The 25,483-nt window shown below is 46.3% G+C and overlaps 1 protein-coding gene across 3 annotated transcripts in view; it reads right to left on the reverse strand.

Moving 5' to 3' along the window:
• Positions 1-7,843: 7,843 nt before the first annotated feature.
• The window catches only part of DNPEP (aspartyl aminopeptidase), a 29,914-nt gene continuing 12,274 nt past the window's right edge, over positions 7,844-25,483 (reverse strand). The window contains exons 2-16 of one of the 3 annotated variants that reach the window (XM_032480317.1): positions 17,809-17,856; positions 16,893-16,986; positions 16,715-16,803; positions 16,499-16,612; positions 16,196-16,321; positions 15,850-15,980; positions 15,478-15,553; positions 15,266-15,373; positions 14,439-14,516; positions 13,314-13,397; positions 12,167-12,327; positions 11,737-11,776; positions 11,511-11,612; positions 8,356-8,523; positions 7,844-7,984 (exon numbers count right to left, since the gene is read on the reverse strand). In XM_032480317.1, coding sequence (XP_032336208.1) covers positions 7,934-7,984; positions 8,356-8,523; positions 11,511-11,612; positions 11,737-11,776; positions 12,167-12,327; positions 13,314-13,397; positions 14,439-14,516; positions 15,266-15,373; positions 15,478-15,553; positions 15,850-15,980; positions 16,196-16,321; positions 16,499-16,612; positions 16,715-16,803; positions 16,893-16,986; positions 17,809-17,856 — 1,470 coding nt within the window. In that variant the 3' untranslated portion in view covers positions 7,844-7,933. Of the gene's footprint in view, positions 7,985-8,355; positions 8,524-11,510; positions 11,613-11,736; positions 11,777-12,166; positions 12,328-13,313; positions 13,398-14,438; positions 14,517-15,265; positions 15,374-15,477; positions 15,554-15,849; positions 15,981-16,195; positions 16,322-16,498; positions 16,613-16,714; positions 16,804-16,892; positions 16,987-17,098; positions 17,210-17,602; positions 17,696-17,808; positions 17,857-25,483 lie in introns of those variants that run through there. The other 2 variants (XM_032480319.1, XM_032480318.1) reach the window with 2 other exon arrangements.

Consider the following 25,483-nt stretch of genomic DNA (forward strand, 5'->3'; position numbering starts at 1 on the left):
GTCTCATCTCCTACCACAGATTTTCTGTTAGACACAGGGCTGGTTCGTCCCCTGAGCCTGGAGGAGACTGGCAGCTCCTTGTTTACATACTTGATAGAACCATGGTAACCAGTCCTCATCACAGGGTCAGTCACAGGACCGATAATGTGGTCCAGCAACCAATACGAGCTAAGGAAGCTCTGCTGCCATGGTGACAGGGATGGGACTAGTGTCTCTGAAAGGGGTGAAGGGCTGGAGTGCCTCTGAGGAGCAGGCTGCCTCCAGACAGAGCCCAGGTGGAGCTTCTCAGCAACGCTGCCCCGATCTTAGTCTGAGGTACCAACAGATCCCGTCTGGATAACTCAGTAGCCCCCAAAAGGTCTACTTGCTTCTCTTCTTGTCCATTTCATAATCTATTTTTCCATCAGCATCAGTGTAACTTTGGAAAATATTTATCATATTTTCCTGTTCTTTCCTTTAAAATCCCCTGATGATTTCCCACTGCACTTTGAATCAAACCCAGAGGCTGTCTGTAGATTATAAACCTTGAGCTCACAGCGAAAAAAAAATGTGACAATGAATATATGTATGTTCATGTATAACTGAAAAATTGTGCTCTACACTGGACTTTGACACAGCATTGTACAATGACTATAACTCAATAAAAAAAATGTTTAAAAAAAAAACCTCGAGTAGTCCTGGGCCTCATCTCCAAGCTCCTCTCCTGCTGCAGGCCATACTGTCCATTGCCCTGAAAGTTCTACCATCACACCTAAGGGCGACTGTATTTGCTTCTCCCCGCCTTCCGGACTCTTCCTCCAGCTCTCCCCCTGGCTGTTTCCTTGTGTTCTTTAGGTTAAAGTTCAAGTAGTCACTTCCTGAGGCAATCCTTGTATAAAAAAGTCTGAGGTATGAAGCAGCCCAACTTCTACCGGGGTTCCTGGGAGGAAGGGTGTGGGCAGTGCAGAGGGACGGCTGGGAGTCAGTACACCTGGTCTAGTCCTGCTCCACTCCTGCCCATTCAGTTTCTCATCTGTAAAGATGGGTAGATACCTATTAGATGGGAGCTTTTCTCTCCTGGCGCCAAAGAACTTAAGGGTCCCAAGGAGATGCCTGAAAGCTTTACTCAGGTGAATTCCTCGACACCAAGAGAAGAGCAAGGGGGAGGCTGAATGTAAGGGGCTCTGGCTACTCCTCTCCCACTTCATTTTAGGACAAAATCTTTATGTACATATGTATAATACATACGGATGGGTGGGTGAGGGGAGGATTAGGGTCATGTCAGGCTCAAGATTTTCTTAGAAAAACAGGGCTTGTGTATATATTTTTTAAGTTAGACAAGTTCTGAAGTAGATTTCTGCAGGTCCTTCGAGCTCTGTGCCTGTGCTTGATCTTACAGAACACCAGGCCACTGGAGACCCGCAGCTGCTGTATCTCACATTTCTGAAATCTGTGTAAAGTTGTTTGTGGGGGCGCCCTCCAGTGGGCAAAAGGAAGAATCTCCCTTAGAATCCAGCAACCACTGGCAGCCAAGGCATTTTTCATAGAGTTGTCTTTAATCCTTACATCAATCCCTGAGGGTCACCATGACTACCATCCGCATTTCACAGCTGTGGAAGAAGGGACTTGAAGAGCTTGGATAATGTGTCCAAGGTCACAGCTGGGCAGCGGCAGAGCCAGGATTGGGCTGGCTTTGTCTGCACTGAAAGCGCTGTTCTTTCCTATCCTCCAGGCCCTCTCTTCCTGAAGGTTCTCCATCAGGCTCAGTGGAGTCCTGTCATGCCTTATCAGCCAACACCTGTCCCTTCCTTCACCTTGCCTCCGTCTTTAAACAGACTCTTGGCTGGCTCAGCCTTCCTGGTCAAGGCCAGCCCCCCTCACCGAAACACACACAGCAAGGCCTTGCTGGGGCTGGTCGCCTCTCGGCTCAGGGCCTCTGAAACCACTTCAGAGTTCAAGCGTTGCTCCCTGTTCACCTTGGTCACTGGGCTCTGAGGGGAGGGAAGCCAGGAGTCAAGGGTGAAGAGAAAATGGTGAAAGGGCCCAGGGAAGAAGAGAAGAGGGCCAAAATCCATGAAGGACCCTCACCCTAGGGAAAAACAGTGGCAATTTCTCTTGGAGCTTGCCCCTAGAAGACAAAGATTAAGTTGGGGATCGCAAATAGAAGGTGTGCTTCCCAGTCCCCTCCCTTTGCAGACATCACTAATGGATCATGGGGTTGCTTCTGGCTGAAATCAGACAGGCCCTGTCTTCATTCTATTCATAGGACTTCTGACAGCTCCTACCTACAGCCCTAAAACTCATTTCCTTCCCAATTGCTCTGTCTACCAGACATGTGCAGTGTGGACAGGGCACAGGCCTCACACACCTTGGCCTGGTGGTTTCGGTGGGAAAGGCCGCCTGCCCATCCCTTGAGCAGGTCTCTGGGCCATGGAGGCTGGGCGTGTGCTCCAACTTCTGAGTCTTCACATCTCTAGTGACATCATGGTGAAAGGATGGAATGAGCTAATACTCAGGCCAGTCTGACAGACCCACCCCAGAAACCAGAGTGTGATTTGAATTTCCACTTTCCCTAAAGTGCACAGTGACCACAAGGTGCTGGAGGAATCCAGAGTCTGGCTAGGGTGCAGGAGTTTGCCTTCTGCCCAGCTCAGTATTTGAGTCCCTGTTCTTACTAGCTCTGTGGCCCAGGGAAATTTAATTAAACTTGCCAAGCTTCAGTTTTCTCATCTATGAAATGACTAACTTCATAGAGTTGTTGAGAGAATGACAGGAGCTAATGCATGTAAGTTTCTTAGCACAGTGCTTGGCATGTATTACGTGATCAAGTGGGAATTTAATAATGATGCTGTTATGAGAATCAAATGAGGCTGAAGATGTAAAGAGTGCTTTGCAAACACTAAGGCATGACTTGCACATTAAAACCTATGGTGATTAATAGTAGTAATTCGAACTCAAAGCCAACCTCCCTTCTGAGCCCTGCAACCATGAAACTGCTTCCAGGAAGTGTGAGACACTTTCTCCTAAGGAATCACCTCCCTCTCTCCACCCCCAGCTTTCATGTCTTCTATTCACCATACACTCGGAGTTGCCCACTCCAATTCAGGACCTACAGTACAGTGTTGAATAGAAATAGAATAGCAGGCATTTTTAACTTACTCTCAATCTCAAAGGAATTCTAACTTAGTTTAGGTTTCCCCAGAAGCAGACCCTAGACAAGAATCTGAGGTCAAGGAGTTTATTTGGGAGGTGAAGGAGAACACTGGTAGGGATGCGGGGAAGTGAGACAAGGAAGGGAGGGTGGCCAATAAAGGGGTGTGTTATCAGGCTTAATTCTGGGCTTAATCCTGCTGGAGAGACTCTGGGAGCTAGTGTAAACTACACACCTTGGGGAGTTATCTCACCCAAGATGTGCGGGAGCTGGGGGATTCATACCCAAAGACCCACCAGTCACTGGTTAGAGCTGCTCTGGGGTAGAGAGCATGAGTTCCCTAGCATTTCCAACTGCCATGTGAGTGGAAAACTGTAGTCAAGCAGCAAAAGAAAGTCCTCAGGCAAAGAAGTACAGATATTGGCAGTCGGAAGTGGGGTCAAGTTCACTGAAGTGGGAAGAATGAGAGACACAGATAGGTTACCCACAGTGCCTTCTGTAAACACTGTCAACATTTTACTATTACAAGTAACATTTGCAGTCTGCATGGGCTATCAGCAGCTGCCTGAGTCCAAATCTCTCTATGAATCCTCCAGAAATCATGCAGTTTAACAAAAAGGAGAAAGAAGGAAATAAAAATACTCATAACTTGTGCTTACAGCATAATTGGGAGACACAAAATACTACCAACTCTCGTGGTAAAGTGCTGCCACCTGGTCCCTGCCGTTCTGAAATCCATTATCACATCGATACTAGGGAGCTCAGTTCCGAAGCAGTGTTCCCTGCCGTCAACCCTGCCTGAGAGGACAGCCACCACTGCTGTCCCCAGTGAGTGAGAGGCTTGGTAATTGTGATACAACAGCAGGCAGGTTTATCACCAACACGCTTAGCACTAATGAATACATACCCCCGCTGGTACTTAGGAAAAAATCCACCAAATAGGCAAACTACTAGCTAACTTAAGAGAAAAAGGGAGAATGAAAAAATGCAAAAAGGAAGAAGAGAAAGAAGAAGAAAGGAGGGAAATGGGGGGAGGGGAGAAAGAGAGAGAGAGGAGAGAAATTATGAAATTAGAGGGAGAAATTATTACCCAGAGGAGAAAAACTTACCAGTGAGACTGCTTTAGAGAACTGTGCAAATAAATATGAGCACTTAGATAACATGACCAACTTCTAAAACATAAAATTTACAAAAATTGATGCCATTAGAGATAGAAAGTTTAAGCACACCAATTTCCATACAATAAATAGAGAAATTTATGAAAGAAATTTCCACAAAGCAGCATCAAGGTCAGTACGATTTTGCAGGGGATGTCTACACATTCTCAAGACAGATAATCCTAATGCTATTTAAATTGTTCAGAGCATAATTAAATAAGTAAATAAAACAGGAAATCTTCCAAAAAAATTTTTATGAAGCAAGAGTGAAAATACCTAAACCTGGTAACACACCAAAAACCCTGCAAATCAATCTTATTTATGAATACACACACAAAAATCCCAAATAAAGTGAAATAAAATGTCAAACACAATTAATGACCCATTAAAAAATAATATGATGTGACGTGTTCTGGGAATCTAAGTATGACTTGATATTAGGAAAAAATCCATCAGCATAATTCTCCATGTTAATAGATCTAAGGAGAAACAATCGGGTGATTATGCACTAGACACAGAAATCACAGACTGTGTGATTCCATTGATGTAAAATTTCAAAAAAGGCAAAACTAATGCAAACTAATCTACAGTGACAGAAAGCAGATCACTGGTTGCTTGGGGCTCAGGGGGGGAGAGGGAGATTGATTGCACAGGGGGTACAAGGAATCTTTTGGGGGGGGTGACGGGAATGTTCTGGATTTTGATTGTGGAAGTGGTTTATCAGCAGTATATATCTGAACATTCACAGAATTGTATACTTTAAATGGGTGCGGTTTCTTGTATGTAAATTATACCTCAATAAAACTGAAAAATATTTAAAAAATCAATCAACTTTACTAGCCCCACACTGGGAGACAATGTTATGCATGTATCTAAAGGAGGACTTGGATTCTGAATATATATGTACAGAATATAATATAAACTTTCAGAATGTAAGTTCTATGTGAGTATGTATATTCAATATTATGAATAAGACCAGGATAAATAATTCAGTGAAAATGATCAAAATATTTGAATAGTAACTTCACATAAGGACATCCAAATGGCCAATACGCTCACAAAAAAAAAGTGCTCAAAATTACTTATCAGGAAAATGCAAATTAAAATCACAGTAAGTTACCACTACACACTGAATAGAATGGCTAAAATTAAAGAGACTGACAATACCAAGTGTTGGTGAGGGTGTAGAGCAACTGCAACTCTCGCATTTCTGGTGGGTGTGTAAAATGGCACAGCCACTTTGTAAACTTGTTTGGCAGTGTTTTATAAAAATAAGCATGCATCTACCCTATAATCTCGCAATTCTATTCCTAGTTGTATATCCAAGGGTAATGAGTATTTGTCCACAAATATACTTGTATTAGAATGTTCTTAAGAGCTTTCTTCTTCATAAACACTAGAAGCAACCCATTATCGTCAGTAGGAGAATGGATGAAGAAACTACGGTATAGTTACATAAAAGAATAATATTTAGCAATAAAAGGAAAGAACTACTTCCAGATGCTACCACATAGGTAAATCTCAAAAATACTACATTGATCAAAATAAGCCAGGAAAATTGGGGAAAAAAAAAGAATCTGAGAATCTGGACAAAAAGAGTACATATAAGACATTTGTGAAATTCAAAAAAGAATCCATAGTAATGTTTTGTCAGCTTCCTATATCTTTTTGTTTTGAGTCTGACAGTCTTTGTATTTTAACTGAAACAGTCCACTTTTTTTTTTAAGCAACAACTTCACGATATAATTAGTCCACTTATTAATATTGTAACTAGAGCTATGTGAGTTTCAGTCTCCCATCTTAAGTGCTTTCTATTGCTTCGCCTTCTCTTTTTTTTCTCATTTCTCCTTTCGGATTGAATTTTTAAAATTTGTCTCCACACTTTTAGTATAAAAATGTTCAAACGTACAAAAGTTTGAAAAAAATAGTACAACGAACACCTACGGTCTCTCCACCTGGAGTCAATGCTTTTTGTCCTAGAGTCAACTCATTTTACTATAGTCTATTACATACATAATATGGTTTTGCTGAACCATTTGAAGTGAAGTTGCAGAATAGACCTATTATTTTTTATTACCCCATTTTCCTCACTCAATTAGTTTGAAGTTGTACTGTTTCCTTGGGCTGCTGTAACAAAGTACCACAAACCAGGTGGCTTAACACCACAGAAATTTGTTCTCTTACAGTTCTGGAGGCTAGAAGCCTGGAATCCAGGTGTTGGCAGGGCTGTGCTCCCTCTGAAACCTGTAGGGGAATCCTTCCCGCCTCCTGCTGGCTTCACGTGGTTTGCTGGCAATCTTTGACTCTCCTTGGCTTGTAAATACATCACTTGGATCCTCTATTTTCACATGACATCCTCCCTGTCTTCATATCTTCTTCCCTCTGTGCATGTCTGTCTGTGTGTCCACATTTCCCCTTTTTACAAGGACACAGTCATATTCAATGAGGACCCACAATAATGACCTCATCTTAACTTGATCATCTGCAAAGACCCTACTTCTAAGTAAGAACACGCTGATAGGTACTAGGGGTTAGGATTTCAACATTTTTGGGCGGACACAATTCAACCCCTAATGGAAGCTATAGATTCTTTCTGAACTTTTAGTGGTTTTCTTAAAAATTACAGTATGTATCCTTGACTTCAAAGTACAATATTAAGTGGGGAGGGTACAGCTCAGTGGTAGAATGCATGCCTAGCATGCACGAGGTCCTGGGTTCAATCCCCAGCACCTCCATCAGAAATATAAATAAATGAGTAAACCAAATTACCTCCCCCCAGGGAAAAAAATAAGTATAGTATTAACTGATTCCTTCACTCTCTTCCTGGACATTGTAAGAAACTTAGGACTCTTTAACCTGTTTACTTCTGAGTTTTATGCTACTGTGTTTAATTATGTGTTTTAACTCCACAAGCATTGTTTATGCATCTTGTTTTTAAAAACTTAAATGGTCGTATTTATAAAAAAAATTTTTATATTGGTAACCAAGTAATTGGAAAGACACCAATTAGCACAACTGTTTTGATAGAAGAGTTTATGAGCAGACTTTGACTTTTCCTATTTTGATTTTTTCAGTGATAATCTTTTCTTGGTAATATATTAACAATCAAGTAACACGAGCGGCTGCTAAGTGAAGGGGATGATGAAGGGTGAGGCTGAAGTCCAGACTGTGTCCTCCTCTTTGCAGTGCCTGGGACAGGCAGGGAGGGATTAGGGGAGGGAGGGAAAGTCTGGGCTGCCCAGGGCAGCTAAGGGGGCGCTAATGCTGAGCACCCAGGCCTCAGAGGGCCGAGCTGGGCTCCTGGACTACTCTAGGAATGGAAGGCCTGGGGATGGGAGAAGTAACCCTCTCGTTGTGAACCCACCCACCTTCTGTCTGCATCCGGCAGGAGCTTAAAGAAGAAAAAAAAGAGATTTGAAATCAGGCCTCCATCAACTCCCAGAAGCTGTAGCCTTCTCTACCTGTACCCTAACCTCCCCATCTGTTCTGGTTCCAGAAGTTTAAGCCAGGTTGAACTCCCACCTCTCCAACCTCTAAATAAGCACCACAGAATGAGTTTGAGTGAAAAATTCACTTTAATAATCCAGCTTCAGCTCAGCTGAGAATGTCCCCTTCTCGAGTGCAAGAGAAGTCTTTCCAAGAGGCCTCAATCCACTAAGAGGTTATGGCTCAGAGAGGGGAACAGCTCAAAGAAGCCCTAAAAAAGAAGGCAACAGGGGATATGGAATTAGTGGAGACCAGAAGGGGGTGCCCCACCACTCGCCACCCACCAAATTAGGCCCCAGCAAGAGAGCAAGGCATAGTTGCTTCACCTACACTTGACAACTGCCCAAGTCTTCCCAACCCTGATCCCCTCTCTGACCTTTCATTATCCTCTGGGGGCTGACCAGGGCCCCTGAACCTTGAGAAGAATGGGGACACTTCTTTTCCTACATGATAGCACCAAGACAGCCAGCCCCATGACATAGGCCAGTCACTTAGTGATGGTGATGTTGCCCCAGCAACCAATCCAGGCACTAGAGGAGGAAGAAGCCCAGCTGCCATGGTGATGGGTGGGGTGGGAGTCACCTTGAAGAGGGTGAGGGTCTGGAGCACTCCTGTGGTGCAGGCTGTCTCCCGGATGGAGTGCATGGCCAGTTGAGGGCTGCCTAAATCCAGTACCCGCAGCCCCAGCCGAGAAGCCAAGATAGGTCCAATGGTGGTCCCACAAGGGGAGTCATTCCGGACCATGAGATCCTGGGGGAGAGGAAGAGAGGTTCATGAGTAACATGTGATGTGTGCTCATTGAGGCCCAGGAGGAAGTCACCTTAGAACTGCAGGGCTGAAAGGGGCCTGGTAGATGGTCCATTTCAACCTCCTCGGAGAGTGGATGTGACCAGCATAAAATCACAAAGCCAACACGAAAGGGCAGGCCCAAAGGACAGTACATTCTGAACTGGTCCATTCCCTCCATTTGCACTACCACCTCTTTAGTTCCAGGTACCAACATCTTGCCTCCCACAAATAATCTATTCCCCAAATAGTAGGCAGGTAGATTTTTAAAAAATGTATGTATCCTTTATGTTGCCGTGTTCCATAAAATGCACTCCTCCACACACACACACACACACAAAGAAAAATCACTCATTTTAAAAATATTGCTACTGGCAATTTAAAACAATTTCTTTATATCCTGGTAAAAAAAAAAAGTAAATAAGAAAAATCATAATATGATACTAGACATCAAGACTTTCTGTGTAAAGGAAAAGAGAATTACAAAGCCAGATAAACTAATAACTTCTTTTTTGAAAAATGAGAATCATGGCATTAATTCATGATTTTAAAATATGTATTTTTTTCCTAGCCATGTCCGTAGAAATGGCCCCAAAGCATTTCCCCTCCAATAACAATGAACACTCATGGTGCCAGACCATAGCCTCTAAAATCATTATTTATCAAAAGCTCCCAAGTTGGGGGAGAGAAATGAACAACAAGAGCCTGCAATTTCTTGTTGCGCCCAAAAGCAAGAAAGCCCTTCAGAGTCATGACAAAGAACACAGAAGTTATGTCCAAAGGGCCCCCACTGGTCAAAGTCATGAAAATTCGAGCCCAAGATAAAATGATTATAGTGGACCAGCTCCACATTGAATCAACAAAATTGAACTAACAAAAAGCTATGACTCTGTATGATACTGAAAGAAGGAAAAGGAAAAAAGCCCAAAACCCTCTTATTTGTCAGCATGTGGGGCAGATATTAAAACATCTCACCTTGAAAGTTGGTTATTAAAGGGAAAGAATTTGTCTTGTCTTTCCAGCAGGAACCATACTTCACAATAACCAACTAGTCCTACTGGAAGGGGGAAAGTTCCACTTCACAGAAGAATGACAGCTAATATACATAAAATGAATAAAAGAATGGGTGGGGACACTTTTCAGTAAATTCTAATGAAATTATCGATTTAGGCAAGGATTATCAACTGGTGTTAAAACCAGACCCAGCTGTTTGATGGGGGAACTTATCACTTGTATAGATTACTGTCCAGTTAAAAGAGGAAAACCTCCCTGTGGTGGAGGGATGGAGGTCTCCCCACCCCAATCTAGTGATCAATCTTATCACTAAGGGTGAATTCCCCAGATAATATGTGTATGATGCAATATGAAGGACACACTACTCATGATGTCTTCTGGCCAAAAATGTTTAACTTGAATCCATCAAGCCTTTAGAGAGGAATTCTAGATTACAGGAAATACAGGGGCTAGAGACACAAGCTCAAAGACACCACGAGGAAGCAACCAGACAAATCCAGAAAGCGATGGACTGATCAGCCTGGGTTCTTCAACAAGTCAATGTTGTTTTTAAAAAAAGAAAAAAAGGGGAGGGGCTGTGCTAGACTAAAAGACATTTAAGCAACAGAGCAACTAGATATAATGCGTGCTCCTGAACTGGATACTGAGGTGGGACAAACAACTGTAAAGAATATTTTGGGGATAACTGGGGAGAATTAAAAATAACCTGTGCATTAAATGAGATACAAATTTATTGAAGCAAAAATTTACTGAAACAGAAAGGTGGAGAATATTGAGTGAAAAAAAGGAAGCAAAAGATATATCCAAAATGATTTCATTTTTTAAAAATGTGTTAAGTATATACATGGGAAAAAAATCTGGAAGAATATACACCAATCTCTGGGGATGAATGTCTCATTTTCTCATTTCTACTTGTATTTTCTGAAGTACACGTGGCCTGTGCTTCTGCCATAGGTTATTAAAGAAAAATCCGCTAATGTCTTCCCACAGCTTTATAAGAAACTCCAAACACCCTTCCCTGGCCTGGGAGGCCCTGCAAGACTGGCCCAGGCAGGCTTCTCCCCCTCCTCCTCCTGTTCCCACCCTGGCTCTTCCACTCTGGCTCTGTCTCCTCCTAGTAGACCAAGCTCACTCCTGTCCCTCTCAGGACCTTTGCCCTGGTTCCCTCTGGCCGGATGCTGTACCCCAGACTCAATCATAATCACCTTGTTCTCAGTAGTTAGGTCTCAGTTCAAGAGTCACCTCCTCAGGGAGGCCTTCCTGACTGTGGAACAACTCAGCTCTACGAGGGGCAAGGTGGGGCTGTGCAGCAGAGAGAGCCCTAAGCTGAGAGCCAAGATGCCAAGGGTTCTAGTCCTGACTCACCAGGACCTGCCTGCTATGTTTGTCATTGGACCTCCTGGGCTCCAGTCCCTGATGTAAGTATTATCCTGATATGTGTATTATATATTACATATCTCTATCTGCACCCCACCCCCGAGATGGGCCATTGCCAAGGCAAGAGTGACAATGAGAATCTGGAGCTCCAGGCTTCCCAGTCCTGAACTTCCATTATAGAAACCCCACAGGGGAGCTGGGGGTGCTGGGTGGGAAAAAGGCAGGACTAACCCACTATGTGCCAGTAGCACACTGGACCTTTAATCCTCACAGAAATCTAGCAGAATAGACGTCATTATAAGCGCCATTTACAGGTGTGGAAACTGAGACTCAGAGAAGTTAGGAGACGAGTCCGAGGACACAGGAGCAGCACCATGGCAAAACCAGCACTGATCCCATCTCTGCCTATGTCCAAACCCCATTTCTCCTCACTCTCCTGGGACCACCTTCCACTGAAGATTGACTACCACTAAAGACTGTCCTCACCGGGGGACCATCTGCTTGTGCCCCCCAACTCCCTCCCTCCATCACCCCTTCCCCCAGGCAGGGCCTGCCCTCACCTGCAGGGGCACCCCGACATTTTTGGCCACCTCTCGGATCAGGGCCTCTGAAACCGCATTTGAGGCGTAGCGTTGCTTGCTGTTCACTTTGATCACAGGGCCCTGGGGAGAGGGAAACCAGGAGGTGACAGTGAGGCAGAGATGCATGACAGGCCCAGAGGGAACGAGATGGGGCCCGGAGCCAGCCATGCCTCTAAGTCCCTAAGGAAAAACAGGAGCACCTCACCTTGTGGAATAAGGGCCGGTGGTTCTCCTCATGCTTGTCTCTGTAAGAGACAGAGAAGGGCTGGGGATGGCAAACAGGAACTGGGCAGGTCAACAGCCACCATCTCTCCCATGGCAGACATCACCAATGGAACACAGCATTCTCTCCCACCCAGCCCAGCAGGACCTCAGAGTCATGCTAAACACAGTGTTCCAGGCAGCCTCTAGCAATAGATGGAAATAAATTTGTAAATAGAGCCTATTCATATGGGTTAAGCAATTACATGACTTTGACCAAGTAGGCCTTGGAACAGTCAAAAGGACGTCCCTAGTGAACCTCTTGACATAATGAGGAGGAAAGGGGAGAGGCCAAGGTGCAGGATGAGCCTGAAGGCAGGTTACACTCGGGTCTCCAGCTGCGTGAGGACTGCTGCCTGGCCCAGGAGACTTACAGGTAGTTGGGGTGCACAGCATGGGCCATGTCTGCGCTGATCATGTAGGACTTGGGTATGGCTTCTTCAAAGGCTGTCAGGTGCTGGGGTGAGGCTGAGATCCTCCGCAGCACCAGCTCCGTCAGCAGGGACTGTGCCCCCTGGGCACTCTCCGACCCCACCTGGTGACAGCAGAGACCTGGCCCTAAGGCTCTGAGCTCAGGACCTGAGCTGGAGGCCAGGCAGAGGGGCCCAATGCCCAGAGTGACCTAGTACCCCACTGAGCCCGTGGGTGGGGAATGCAAGGTTATCAGCAACTTCCCCAACCCTGTGCCACCAAAAACCTGATGGTGAGTTGGAGCCAAACTAATCCTCAGCCATCTCTGGGGCAGAAATACCACTTTTCTTCCCATACTGGTCTCCTTCCTTCTCCCCTGACCCTCACATCTAGGGCTCAGCATAGGTGACCCAACTCACTGGTCAATCTTTCTTTATGCATGTGACACAGACTGCTAACTATCCAAAATCCCTTCTATAACAGAACACCTGAGCTGTAGCTAAGCACACGACCGCCTAGCTAGAGATGACCTACCTAGCCTCCTTTGCTTTAAACGTGGCCATGCTAAGTTCCATGGAATGCAGGCAGTGACGAATGCCACCTCTGGGTCATGCCTTTAAAAGGATGGGAGGACACTCCCCCTTTGCCCTTTTCTTCCATCCTAACTTAGTATAGACATGGTGGCAGGAGCTGAACAGCTATCCTGGGTCATGAGATGGAAGCCATGTGTTCGGGGTGGTAGAGGCCCGTCCTGTACTGCTGACTCTGACCTGCGCAGCTGTTCAAGCTCTGTCACAGCATCTAAGCCTGCTCCTGAGCACAAGCATGCATAGTAAGGACCCACCCTGTGCTGAGCCCTGGGGGTATAAGAGTGCAAGGGCTGAGTCCCTGTCCTCGAGGAGCTTACCACGTGGCACCCAGAGGGACTTGGGAGGTGTGGTCATGCTAAGAGTAGGCTGAGCCAGAGGGGACACCAAGCACTAAGGAAGCTCACGCAGTATCTCTCATGTCTTTGGAGCCACCAGAATAGCCCTGGCTCCCAGGGGGTGCCGGGCATGGCAGGCTACAGAAGACTCCCCAGAATGGACCCTCCCAGAACCCTCCACGTACCTCTTCGTTGTCGTAGAGGGCAATCATGCGCACGTGGGGATCCACAGCCAGGGAGGCAGGGGATGCACAGGAATCGATCAAGGCCTGGTTTGAGGAGGGAACAAGAGCATCATCTTACCCCCTTCTTCCTCCGTAGCTCAGCCCACGAACACCTCAGAGGTTCACACTTGCCCACCCGCCTCCCATCGTCATGGCTGGAGTGAAGCAGCCTGGGCTATCACTGGCCTGCATCTCTCAGGGTGCGGCCTGGTGGGAGAGCATGTGCGGGACCTTTTCAGTGGGATGGGAGAAACACCCCTCTGAGTGTTCTTGTCCCCCACACACCTTCCCACGCAAAAGGCAGGAAGATGTGGAAGACAGTGGGGGTTGGGAGAGGGATGAGAATCCAGGGAAGTCAAAAGGATCACACAGATCACGTCAACTCATTGGCCTTGGTGAAGAGACTGAGGTCCAAAGAGGTGACCGTGACTCCATCAAGATGATATGACTGGCTGGCTGGCTGCACAAGTGGATTTGGGTCCCAGGTGTGGCTCTGGTCTCAATTACAGCCCAAAATTTGTCTCCAAGAGAACAGGATAGGGAGCAAAGGAGAGCATGGAAAGGGCAGAGGGAGGCACGGGGGCAAGAGGTGAGAAAGAGAGCAAAGTGACCAGGGTAGAAAGGTGGTGGGGAATAGCAAGGTAACTAAGAAGAGAGACCACCCCACTGAGATCCCAAGGCACAAAGATGGTGGGGTGGGCTTAAGCCAGGGGTTGGTGTGGGTAGGGGAGATGGAGGTAGATGACTCTGCCTTATCGGATACTGGGGCCTTTCCTTTGAAGCAGAGGTTAACTTAAAGGAGAAGCAGCAGGAGCAAGGTTAGGACAGACACTGTGACGCCCTAAACCACCTCTTAAGCCTTCCCCCAGCTCAGCTCCTGGATCTAGGGCAGTGCAAGGATGGGGCCAAGATGAGCGGTGCTGAGGCTGCAGCATTTAGGCCCCACCGCATGGTCTAACCCGCAACAGCAGATGGCGGGGGCAGTCGGTAGCCTTCTCATGACCCATAGGGCTGGAGGCGGCCCCCCACCCTAATGCTTCACCTCTCCTGGTGGTGTGTGCTCCTGTGGGTACCCCGGCTCCTCACCTGCAAGGCACAGAAGCAGCTGTGCAGATTGTCCAGCCGAGGGGCAAAGATGAACTCCTCATAGGCGCCACCCAGGACCTAGAAAGACAGGACAGCCTGACCTTCAACTCCTCTCCCGGACTCACCCTCTTGTCCCTGCTCCCAAGGGCCTGAGCTTGAGCAAGTCTCCTGGTTCCTTGTGTAACCTCTCCCTGACTCTGGCCAAGAGCACTAGGGCCCACTGTGCAGGGCTGAGCAGTGAATGGAGAAGGGGCCAGGCTGGAGCTGAGGGACGGGAGAGTGGGGGCCTGTAGTTCCCGACCAGTTCCTGTGGGACAGGAAAAGGGAGGGGCTAGACAAGAAAAGAAGAAGAGCTAGGGAAATAAACAGAGGAGACCAGGTGAGAGACAAGCTTAGCACACATTTAAACAAGGCCAAACATCCAAAAACTTAGCAATCTACTGGTGGCAACTGGGAGAGACACGAGGACCAGCTCCAGAAAAAGGAGGGGCCACATCCAGGCTTCTTGCCCTCGAGGTTTGGAGCCAGCATAGGTAAAAGTTGACAGGGACCATTTGTAATAGAAACTCCTAGGAAATACGTGTTAAGGTTGATTCCCAGGCCCCACCCCAGGTAGTCTGAGTAGGCAGGTCTGGAGTGGGAAACCCGCCCTTTTTGAGAATCATGGCCCTGGAAGCAGAGTGGGGTGGTGTCTACTGCGAAAACAGGGATGAGAGCTGAGAGTAATTGGGGGACTGGAAGAAGCAATGAGCACTTCAGGGGACATGCTGGGGCAGGCAGGGATCCCAGAGGTCCCCATCCACAAGTTCCTGCAGGCCATTCCTCACCGCAGGCTGAGTGTCTGCAAGACACAACTCCATCTCCAAGATGTCCTCGGGGCTCAGCCCCAGATGGGCGCAGAGAAGGGACATGAGGACTGAGTGGTGCCGGTCATCCTGCAGGGCAGAAGGATGCTAGAAGGAGGGTCTGCCCTTCCCTCTCTCCGGGGACCAGTCCCTTCCTCACGGCTTACCCCTCCCCATGAGCAGGGGACTCTTACTGCAGAATTGAGAGGGCCTGGCTCAGGAGTCCCCTTCTCCAGCTCCTCCTGGACTGCTGTGGCCAGAATGGGGACTCTGTGGGAAGACAGGGAAAAGAGTGTGTTGGGAGGGCTGGAGGACACAGCAGGGCAGGACACCCTTGAGCTCAGGCATCCCCTGATGGGGAATTGCCCTGGTCCTTCAATTCTCAGCTTGAGAATTCTCTGCCTGGCAGAGCTGTGAGAGCCTTCGGATGTCAACTGGGTCCCAAGAGTAAAACCTGATGATGGCCACTGCTAGGTAGTGGTCTCCCAGGTCCAGCAGGGCCCCTTCCATCACCTGGTGCCACACCCTATCCCTCTCAGTCACCTTAGCCCTCGCCCCAGTCTCACAAGTGCATCTCCATGTTGGGTCCAAAGTTCTCGTTGACATTTCGCTGCAGATGGATTGCGAGGTGTGGGATGCGAAGAATGGGCCGGTCCACGTGCACCAGCCGCTGCTCCAGCCGGCCTGAGGTAGGGCACTGTGGCCAAACAGGCGAGGTCAGCCATGGGTGCCTCCCAATCACAGTTGGTTAAAGCCCCCACTTCACCCAGACTATCCAAGGTGATCCTCTGACTCAGATTGCCTCCACCCCCCTTCCCCAAGGGGCTCTCCATAGGTTCTCTGAAGAAAGGTGGCAGTCAATCTTTAGGCAGCTGAAGCTGAGAGCCTCCCAGGTCCAAGCCCAGTTCCCACCTTGACAATGACACGTCCAGCCAAAGTTAGGTCACGGTCAAACCAGGTGCTCCAGATGCCACCACCATAAGTCTCCACACCAACCTGCTGGAAGCCCACCTGGCTGCGGCGGGACCGCCGTTTCACCTGAGTGGGAAGGTGGAGAATGAGAAGGGAAGGCCACATGACATGACTTGGAGATGAGACAGACCGTTTACAAGCTAAGTGACATAGAAAGGCCCCAAGTGTGGAGGAAGGGGGCAACAAGTCTTCTCTGCACTGCCCTTGATCCCTTCCCTCCCCAGCAAGGCCCCAGTTCCTTACCCGGAGGCAGGGGCTGTCTGTGTGGGCCCCAATGAGGCTGAAACCATTACCAGGAACATACTGGCCTCCCACAGCAAAAGCGATGATGGTGGAGGAGTTCCTGGTCAGGAAATACTGGGGTGGGGGTTTTGAGTTGGATTAGCTAGCCAGCTGGCACACAGGACTTCGAGACCCAGCCTAGGTCCCTGCCTCTCTGCCCCCACCCCACCCCAGTACCTTGCTCTCGGGCTTGATATCCCAGCTCTCCGTCTCCTTGAGTTCACGGAAGCCAGCCTGGAGGAGGCGGCTGCGGCACTCGGCCACGGCTGTAGGTAAAGAGCCCTCTCATAGCGACGACGGAAACCGGTAGGAGGCACACGGACCCCCACCCTCCTATGCTGCCCTGGTCACTTACCGTGGAAAGGAGAGGGACTCCGGTTCACGAACTTGAGGAGTTCTCGGGCCGCGGCCTGCACAGCCTCTTTGCGGGCCCTGCCGCTCATGGCCACCTAGGGGTGGAGGCGCTTAGATCCTATGAAGTCTAGGGCCCCTAACCTATCATCTAGGTTCTGGGGACTCCCCCCGCCAATCGCCCCGAAGTGACCACTCCAAGGCTCAGACCTCTGCTTCTGCCCCTTTCCCCATCGAAAGACGCAGATGTCGGGCTGTTCCCCCGTCCGCAAAATACTTGGGTCCTCCAAGCAAAGTATCACAGCCCCTGCTCCGCTCCCCGCCCAGCTCGTCCCAAGACGGCCCGCCCCCCCAATCCGAGCTTCAGCCTTGTCCCCTAAGTCCCGCCCCCAAGTGCCCCACCAGCGGAAAATCCCAGTCAGTTCCCAAACTCCGCGCTCGCAAGCCGGCCCCTAACTCTGAGCGGGCCTGCACCACGTGTGCGACCCCATCTCGGAACCAAAGCCCAGTTCTCTAGGGAACACCCCACCCAGGTCTCTCCCAAGCCACCCCTTAACCCTAGAAAGATAAGGTCACTTTGGGCCGGGCTTTCGGTTTCTCTTAGGGTCGGGTGCAGCCCCCATGTCAGCAAGCGCGCTGCTAAGCTTGGGCCCACGTGGGCGCCCAGCCGGGTTTGAGATCGAAGTTCGAGCTGGGCAAGGAGTGACCACCGACCTGCATAGCCTTTCGCGCGGGCCTGCGTCCGCTCGGCCCGCCCCCAATCCCGCGACCCGAACCGCCCCCGCCGCTCGACCCACCCTCCTCCGCGGCGGTGACGGGCGCCCTCTGCCGACCCGGAGGTGCTAGAACAGCGGGGAACCGCCTGCCCCCACCCCTACCCGGGGTTAGGAAGTCCGCATAAAAACACCGGGCCAGCTCACCTGGTCCGACGGGTGCTGTACAAAGTGCTCTCTCTCTCCACAGGCACCCTGGTGATAATAAAAGCCACATGGGTAGTGCTCATGGAGCGTTCATGAGTTTTAGTTTTATGATAAAATTTAACGTGCTATCTCGTTTAATCTTCATCCCTGCCCTGTCAACTTTGTATCTTTAGTGTCCCCATTTATACATGACTAAATCGAAATACAGAGAGAATAACCTGTCCAAAGTAGTAAGTGGCAAAGGTGGGGTTTGGACACAGTTAATTTGATTTCTGGCTTGGAACCACCCACTCTCAGATCTTTTCTGGGCCCTTTTCTTTTCTTTGTTTGAAGTATAGTTGATTTACAATGTTGTGTTAGTTTCAAGTAATTCAAATATACATATGTTCTTTTTCAGATTCTCTTCCATTACAGGTTATTACAAAATATTGGATATAATTCTTCTGGGCCCTTTTCTTGGTAAACGTTATGTTAATATGGGAGGTCCCTAAGGGATGGAGAAATGAATGACTTGCCCGAGATCACACAGCTGTTTGGATTCATCTGGGATTTGACTCTGGTATCTGTACTCTTTCCACTTCTTAAAATGATAGGGAAAAAAAACAAACTCCATATGTTCTTGGAGGCAGTTCCAATATTCCTATGTCAAGAGTGGTGAGTAGCAATTTAAAAAACCCAGGTACCTGCTTTGCCATCAATTCTGATCAAGACTCTTGGTGGCCTCTAGGTTCAAAACAGGGTTATTAACATTCCAGAGATTACAGGTCAATGGAGCAACCTGAAGTTTATGTACTGAGGTAGGAATGTCTGGAGGATTGGGGAGTAGTTGGAAAGATCCTGTAGCCCTCACTTCAAAGTTGTAGACATTGCCATGGAGTGTTCAGGACTATGCACACTAGGTGATGGTTTAATTCATGGCATTCCCAGCCATTTATTGAAATGTCATTATGTATAAAATTTCACTGCTGAGTGGGATATGGAGAGAACATTCTTGTTCTCTGAGGAGCCAGAGGCTGGCTACTGGGGAAAGGACACATTCAAGGACAGTGAAAAGAGCTGAAACGAGTACAACATATAAGGGAGGGAGGCTTAAAAATGTTCTCCTAATCACAAAAAGAGTACAAGTTGACAACATTGCAAATCAACTAAACTTCAATTAAAAGTAAGTGCAGATAAAACTTAATTCAAATCACAAAAACATAAAAATAAAAAATTAAAATGCATTGTTTGATAGTTTAAAAATAATGCAGGTTAATGTGAGAAATTCAAATATCACCAAAATGCAAAACTTAGTGAAAGTAAACATTTGATAAATTGAACATCCAGTCTTAATAAAAATAAAACCAAAATCCTCTTAAGAAACTGGAATATAAAGGATAAAGGAGGCTACCTGCAGAAATCTACAGCAGACATTACTGGGGAAATACAGAAGTGTCCCTGTTCAAATCAGAAGCAAGGTACTGATGAGCTATTATCACCAGTAGTCAATGTGGACCTGCAGTCAGAGCCTAGGTCCACAAAACATACAATTACATACACAGAAAAGCACAAGCTGTCGCCGTTCGTAGATGATATGATTAAATAGAACCTCCAAGAAAATAGACTGATAAGCTGTTAGAACTGATAGAAGGAGTGTCCTGTATGGTAATCAACTAGAAAATGTAATAGGAGAAGGGGCTTATTTACAAGAATAAAAAGTACTATTAAATTCCTAAGAATAAGCATATACATAACCCAATCTCACTGTAACCAGGGAATGCAAATTAAAAATGAGATACCATTTTTGCCTTGTCAGATTAGCAAAAATGAAAAAGATTGGTAATAGCAAGTGTTGGAAAAGGCTTGGGGTGATGTATGCCTTTCTACCTAGTTTCTGTGATGTGAACACTCCCTGTGGCCAATTTTGGGCTGCCAACGTGAACTGACCATGGAGATGGGAAGAGATGAGGAAAACTACATCATTGTGTAGATTTCTACCAACTGTATAGTAGACATAAATAACCTCAGGAGCATAGATGTATAGTAAAATAATTAGGAAAACGATGATTTTTGAGTATTTATTATCTCTGTAATATAATTTATTTACATGTAAGTTTACATGAATTAATTTTTAAATAATCACTGTGTTTAATGATAGGATCACAAAACTCCTGGCAATTTGAGAGTCAGTTCTTATGAGCTGGTCCAAGTCAGTTCTAACACACAAGTTCACCCATACTCTACACCTCTGTTCCTCAGAGTGTGTTTTGTTGACGAGGGGATTTTTCAGAAATGCAGACTGTCAGGGCTTACCCTAGACCTGCCGAATCAGAACCTGCATGTTAACATGATTGTTAGATGATCTCAACTCACAAAAAAGTTTGAGACACAGTGTTTTTCAGAGTATCATGTGGCAGTAAACAACAGTGTGAGGTCAATCTTTATGTATTATCATAGAAAAAAGTGCCAAATATATTGTTGAGTGAAAAAAAAAGCAATTTCCAGAATAATATTTATGGGGCAAAAGCATTTTCGGTGAAACTTACTCAGTGAACCAAATTTCTAGGTTTTATATAAATATATGCATAAATTTATGGAAGTAGGTTTGGAAGGAGAGTGGTCATCTCTGGGTAAGGAACTGGTACTGGATATGAATCAAATGACCTTGATTTCCTGATGCCAAGACAGCACTGGGTATCTCATTGCTGGTAGGTATCTTGGTTGTTTAAATAAATAAATAATTTGCTTCTGGATGAAATGATAGGGGCTTGCATAACACAGTGCAGTTTGTTCTCTTACGTAATCATTGAAAGGGCACTTTAGTTTCCAATACATGTTTTCTCATCAAGTCCTGATTTCTGAGCAAGACTCAACTGAGTAAGAACTGCAAGTCCCAGGATGCCTTGAGGTGAGTAGCTCAGGCAAGATTATAATTTCCAACCAATCATGTTCTAAGAGAGAGGTTTGAAAAACACTTTTTATAGTTGAAAAGAATGAAGTACCTCTACAGGTAGTGGTAGGGAACCATTTCTAAGATAGACTACTAAGTGAAAAAGAAGGTGCAGCATGGCAGTTATGGCATGCTGTCCTTTGTGTGTATAAATGCACACACACACCTATTCTTATGTGTTTAATATACATCAGGAACCGCAAAAAATGGTAATTGACTCTGGGAAGGAGGGTGAGGTAGCTGAGGGTTGGGAGTAGAAGGGACACTTCCTTATTCCTATAAAATGGATTCCTACAAATCCTTTTGCACTTTCTGAATTTTTTCTATGTGTGTACATAAAAAACTTTTAAAAACTAAGTAAATTTAAAAAGCAGCAGTTGGAAAGATGATCTTTAAGTGCTTCCTGTGACCATAATTTTTGTTTTCTTCTGTACCCAGAATGAGTTGGTAAGGTTTTCTTAGTTAGCATTTAACCCTAAAGCCTTCAGTTTAAAAAAGCCCATGAAAAGCTGTTTGATGCTATGATATGGAAATTGTGTCTGATGTTGGATGGAGTGTTACATTTGATGTTGATATTTTAAACAAAAAATCAGTTGAAGCTGAGATAGAGAGACCTTCGGAAAATGGTACCCAACTCCATTCAATCCTCAGCTACACAAGCACTACAAACTGTTGATCCTGCTTCTTTCCCGTTCTTCACTCCTCTCGCCTCCAGCCCATCATAACTCATCTGCTCCATCATTATAATCACTCCCTTGCACACACCTCCACGTCCCTTGCTCACTCTGGGTTTGCTTACTTGCCTGGCAAATACCCCAACCCTGACTGCAACCAGTTCCCATCTTCCCTGTGTCTGCGCCTAGCACATAGTAGATATACAATGAATATTTCTCGAATGAATGAAATTTTTAAAAATAATTGTTATTTATGAGAAATGGCCCTCGTAGAATATTCTCCAACAATAAAAAGGGACAAACTGTTGATAACTGCAGCAACTTGGATGGATCTCACAGGCATTATGCTAAGTGAAAAAAATGACAAAATTATAGACATGGAGAACAGATGAGTGGTTGCCAACGGTTAGGGAAGGTGTGGGGATGGGATGAGTGTGGCTTTCTCGAGGGAACATCTTTGTGTTAAAATAGTTCTGTATCTTGATTATGGTGGTGGTTGTGTAACTACCCATGTGATAAATTTAGGGATGCCAGTTAAAAGACAGGACATTCAGTTAAGTTTGAATTTCAGATAAACAAAGAATAATTTCTGTTTTTTTTTTTTTTTTACAAAGAATAATTTCTTAACATAAGTATATCCTATGCAATACTTGGGATATACTTACCCTAAAAACAAAATTTAACTGATTGTCCTGTATTTTTATTTGCTAAATCCAGTGATCCTCGACAATATGGCCTAGAAAAATGTCACTGGCTTGGTTGCCATAGTGTACTGTAGTTATGTAAGATGTAACCACTGAGGGAAACTGGGTGAAGGGTAGACAGGACCTCTCTATACTATTTTTGCAGCCTCCTGGGAATGTATAATTATTTCAAGATATAAAGTCTTTTTTTAAATGGCCCTCAAAAGAAAATCAACCATTCCTGTGGGTGATAAAAACAAAGAGATATAGGGAAGCACTGGTGATTAACCTTGGGAGATTTATGGAGCGTTGTAAAACCAGTACATCACAAAGGTCTTAAGATGTTTCCCTCTCAAATGTCAATGATCTCGTGTAATTATTGACAGTATAACAAAGTGATTCTGTGCCTGAGCTCAGGATCAGATGCAGCTGGGTTCAAGTTCCGCCCCCTTCACCAACTGGCTGCAGGACCTATCTGCAATGCTATGTTGTAGCCAGCTCACACTCCCACCCCTTCCAGCTCCACCTTCAGCAACTTTAGGCTGGTGGCTTGAAACCGGCCTGGGAGTATTTACAATACTGCGACTGGCAAATCCTACAAATCATGGCTTTTGGTTTGTTTGTTTGTTTGTTTATTTTCTTCCAGAGAGCTAACTGTTAAACTTTGCCTACCATATCACAGATGGTGAGCCTCAGTTTCCTCATCTGTAAAATGGGGGAAGATAGCAGTAATAACCTTATCACATTAAGAGGATTAGATGAGATGTGAAGTGCTTATCGTTAAGTTTGCCAAAAAACAAATGAACAGGAGCTGTCTTGACCAGCAATCTTGGCTGATGGCTCAGACTCAAGCACCTTTTCCCTGCTCAAGTGCTTTAATACATAAATAAATAAATAGAGAAGTAATAAATGTCCGCTATTATTATCTCTCAATCTTATCTCTCATTAAACTGAGCAACTTGAGGGCAGGTTTATGCCTTCTTCACTTTGATAACTTTAGCGACTGGCACAGGGCCTGAAACACAGCCTACTGCTAAAGAGACAAACATTTGCTAAATTGATGAATAAACCACAAATAATAGTGACTTGAGAAGTTACACCTCCAGAAAATGTGTCCTTTATCAGAGGCCTTTCAGGGCGCACTTTTTGTTTGTTTTTTTAGGGGGGTAGCAATTAGGTTTATTTATTTAATGAAGGTACTAGGGATTGAACCCAGGACCTCATGCATGCTAAGCATGCACTCTACCACTGAGCTATACCCTTCCCTTAGGGCATATTTCTTAATCTTTAATCTGGGAGATTTCAGGCCCAGTGCAGCCTGCCAGGGGCTTCTGTGCAGCATGCACACCCTCAAGGGTGGTGTCTGCCCTTGCAGGCCTGGCCCTGACCTCCTAAGGTGGCCCTCGGGGCTCATGTCCCCAGGTGGTGGGGACAAGCCCTCACCTCGATCACCTTCCAGGAGCCAAGACGGGACATTTCTGGCTCCGAGCCTGTCTGACTAGAGGTCATTTAATCCTTGCTGGATTTGTCCTGTTTATTTTAGTGAACAGGGCTGTTTACTTTCAGTTCGTATTTCTAGGGGTGCTTGCTCATTTTGCTGCCCTTTCATTTACTCTTTGCAAGCACTTGGGTTTGAGTAAATATGTCTATAAAGTTCCAGGGACTGGCTTATTCTGTGTCTGGTATTTTAATGGCCTTTAAACGGTGTCTGCTCAGGTAAGCATTTTATAGATGGGTTGAAAAGATAGAGATTTCTGTTCTCAGTGGCCTCTGATTCCTTCCAAGCTAACAGCTGGCCACCAGCAGCCTCTGAATCATGGCTTTTCATCAGTAATAAAATATCAAAAGTCAACACCCATCTCTGGACAGAGAAACCAACCCACCTTGGCCAGCTAGATATGGAACTTGGGGAGTATGGTAGGTATTTCCATTCTAGGGCAGTGCTTAGGATAAGAATTACCTAGAATGTTTTCATAAATGATGCAGAATCATGAGCACCCCCTTCCCGACTTGACAATTCTGCTTTGGAAGGTTTGGGCAAAGGCCCAGTGATGTGCATTTTTTAAAATTTTTATTTACTTATTAACTTTTACTATCTTTTTTTCTAAGCCTTTTTTTTTTTTTAATGGAGGTACTGGGGATTGAACCCAGGACCTCATGCATGCTAAGCATGAGCCCTACCATTGAGCTGTACCCTCCCCCACCAGGGATGTGTATTTCTAACTGTGCTGCAAATAAATCTATCCTTGGACCATCCTAAGTAACACTAATCTAGATTCTCAAAACCACTAGTGCCAACGGGTGGGCTGCCCTTGAACTCAGTGCCACATCATGGGGAGACATGGAGAGAAGCTCAGGAACCAGAGCAAGCTGTTTGGAATATTTCCATCACCACTTAGCACACTGCTCCTCCAAAGTTAGCCAAGAGGATGATGTGCCGGTGGGCCACTTGCTCAAGGTCTAATTTGTCATTAACTCGATGGTAGAGACCAAGTCTCTTTTTATCCCCCCAATCTCTGAGACAGTGCATGGCTCACAGGTTGGCACTCTGCACTGGCTGGGACACTTCCACTGGAGACAGCCCTAGAAGACAGGCCTGGTTACCTCAGGGTAGCCCGGAAGCCAGTTAGGAATGGACGTGGCAGAGAGGCTGAGCGTCATTGGTCACCTGCTTGCCTCCTTCCGAGCTGAGGCCAGGTCTATCGGAGGCCGAGTGGACACCATCAGCTCCTCCTCCTGCTGTGGCCCCTCTGCTCCAACCTGCGAGGTCTTTGGTCCATCCCACAGAGCCCATTATGACATCATCAATGCAATTTGAAATAGTAAGGTCCTCACAGCACCCAGACTATTGTAGCCAGTGTCTAAATGATGACCTTTGACTTAGGGGAGGGTATCCTGTATTCCAGGAGACTATAGATTTCTGTTCCCCACTCCAGAATGTGAGCTCCAGGAGGGCAGAGCCCACATTGGCCTTGTTCACTACTGATCTCCAATGTCTAGCACAGTGCCTGACACGTAGTAAGTGCTCCAAGATTTGGGGGATGCATGAGTACCCGAGGGAAAGGCTTCTCAGGCTCCAGCCGCACATTCATTGATTCATTCTCATTGACCTGTGAGTCAGGCTCTTGCTGATCTGAATAAAACTCCTTTTCTGCCCCAAGGAGCTCCCAGCCTGGTAGTGGGATATTGGAGACACATCCTTTGTGTAATGCTCCCTGACAAGGGCTGTATCTGAGATGGGGTTGCAAGGAGGTGGCAATGACAGGCTCTTAAGCCAGAGAAATGGTATGTGGTCTGGCAGGATTTCCCCTGCCTGAGTCATCCAGCCCCATCTGCCCCAGGCCTCTGCCTGTGCTGACAACCAGGCTGCTTATTTTTGCTAATATTGC

This window comes from Camelus ferus, chromosome 5, assembly GCF_009834535.1.
Source record: "Camelus ferus isolate YT-003-E chromosome 5, BCGSAC_Cfer_1.0, whole genome shotgun sequence".
Taxonomy (NCBI): domain Eukaryota; kingdom Metazoa; phylum Chordata; class Mammalia; order Artiodactyla; family Camelidae; genus Camelus; species Camelus ferus.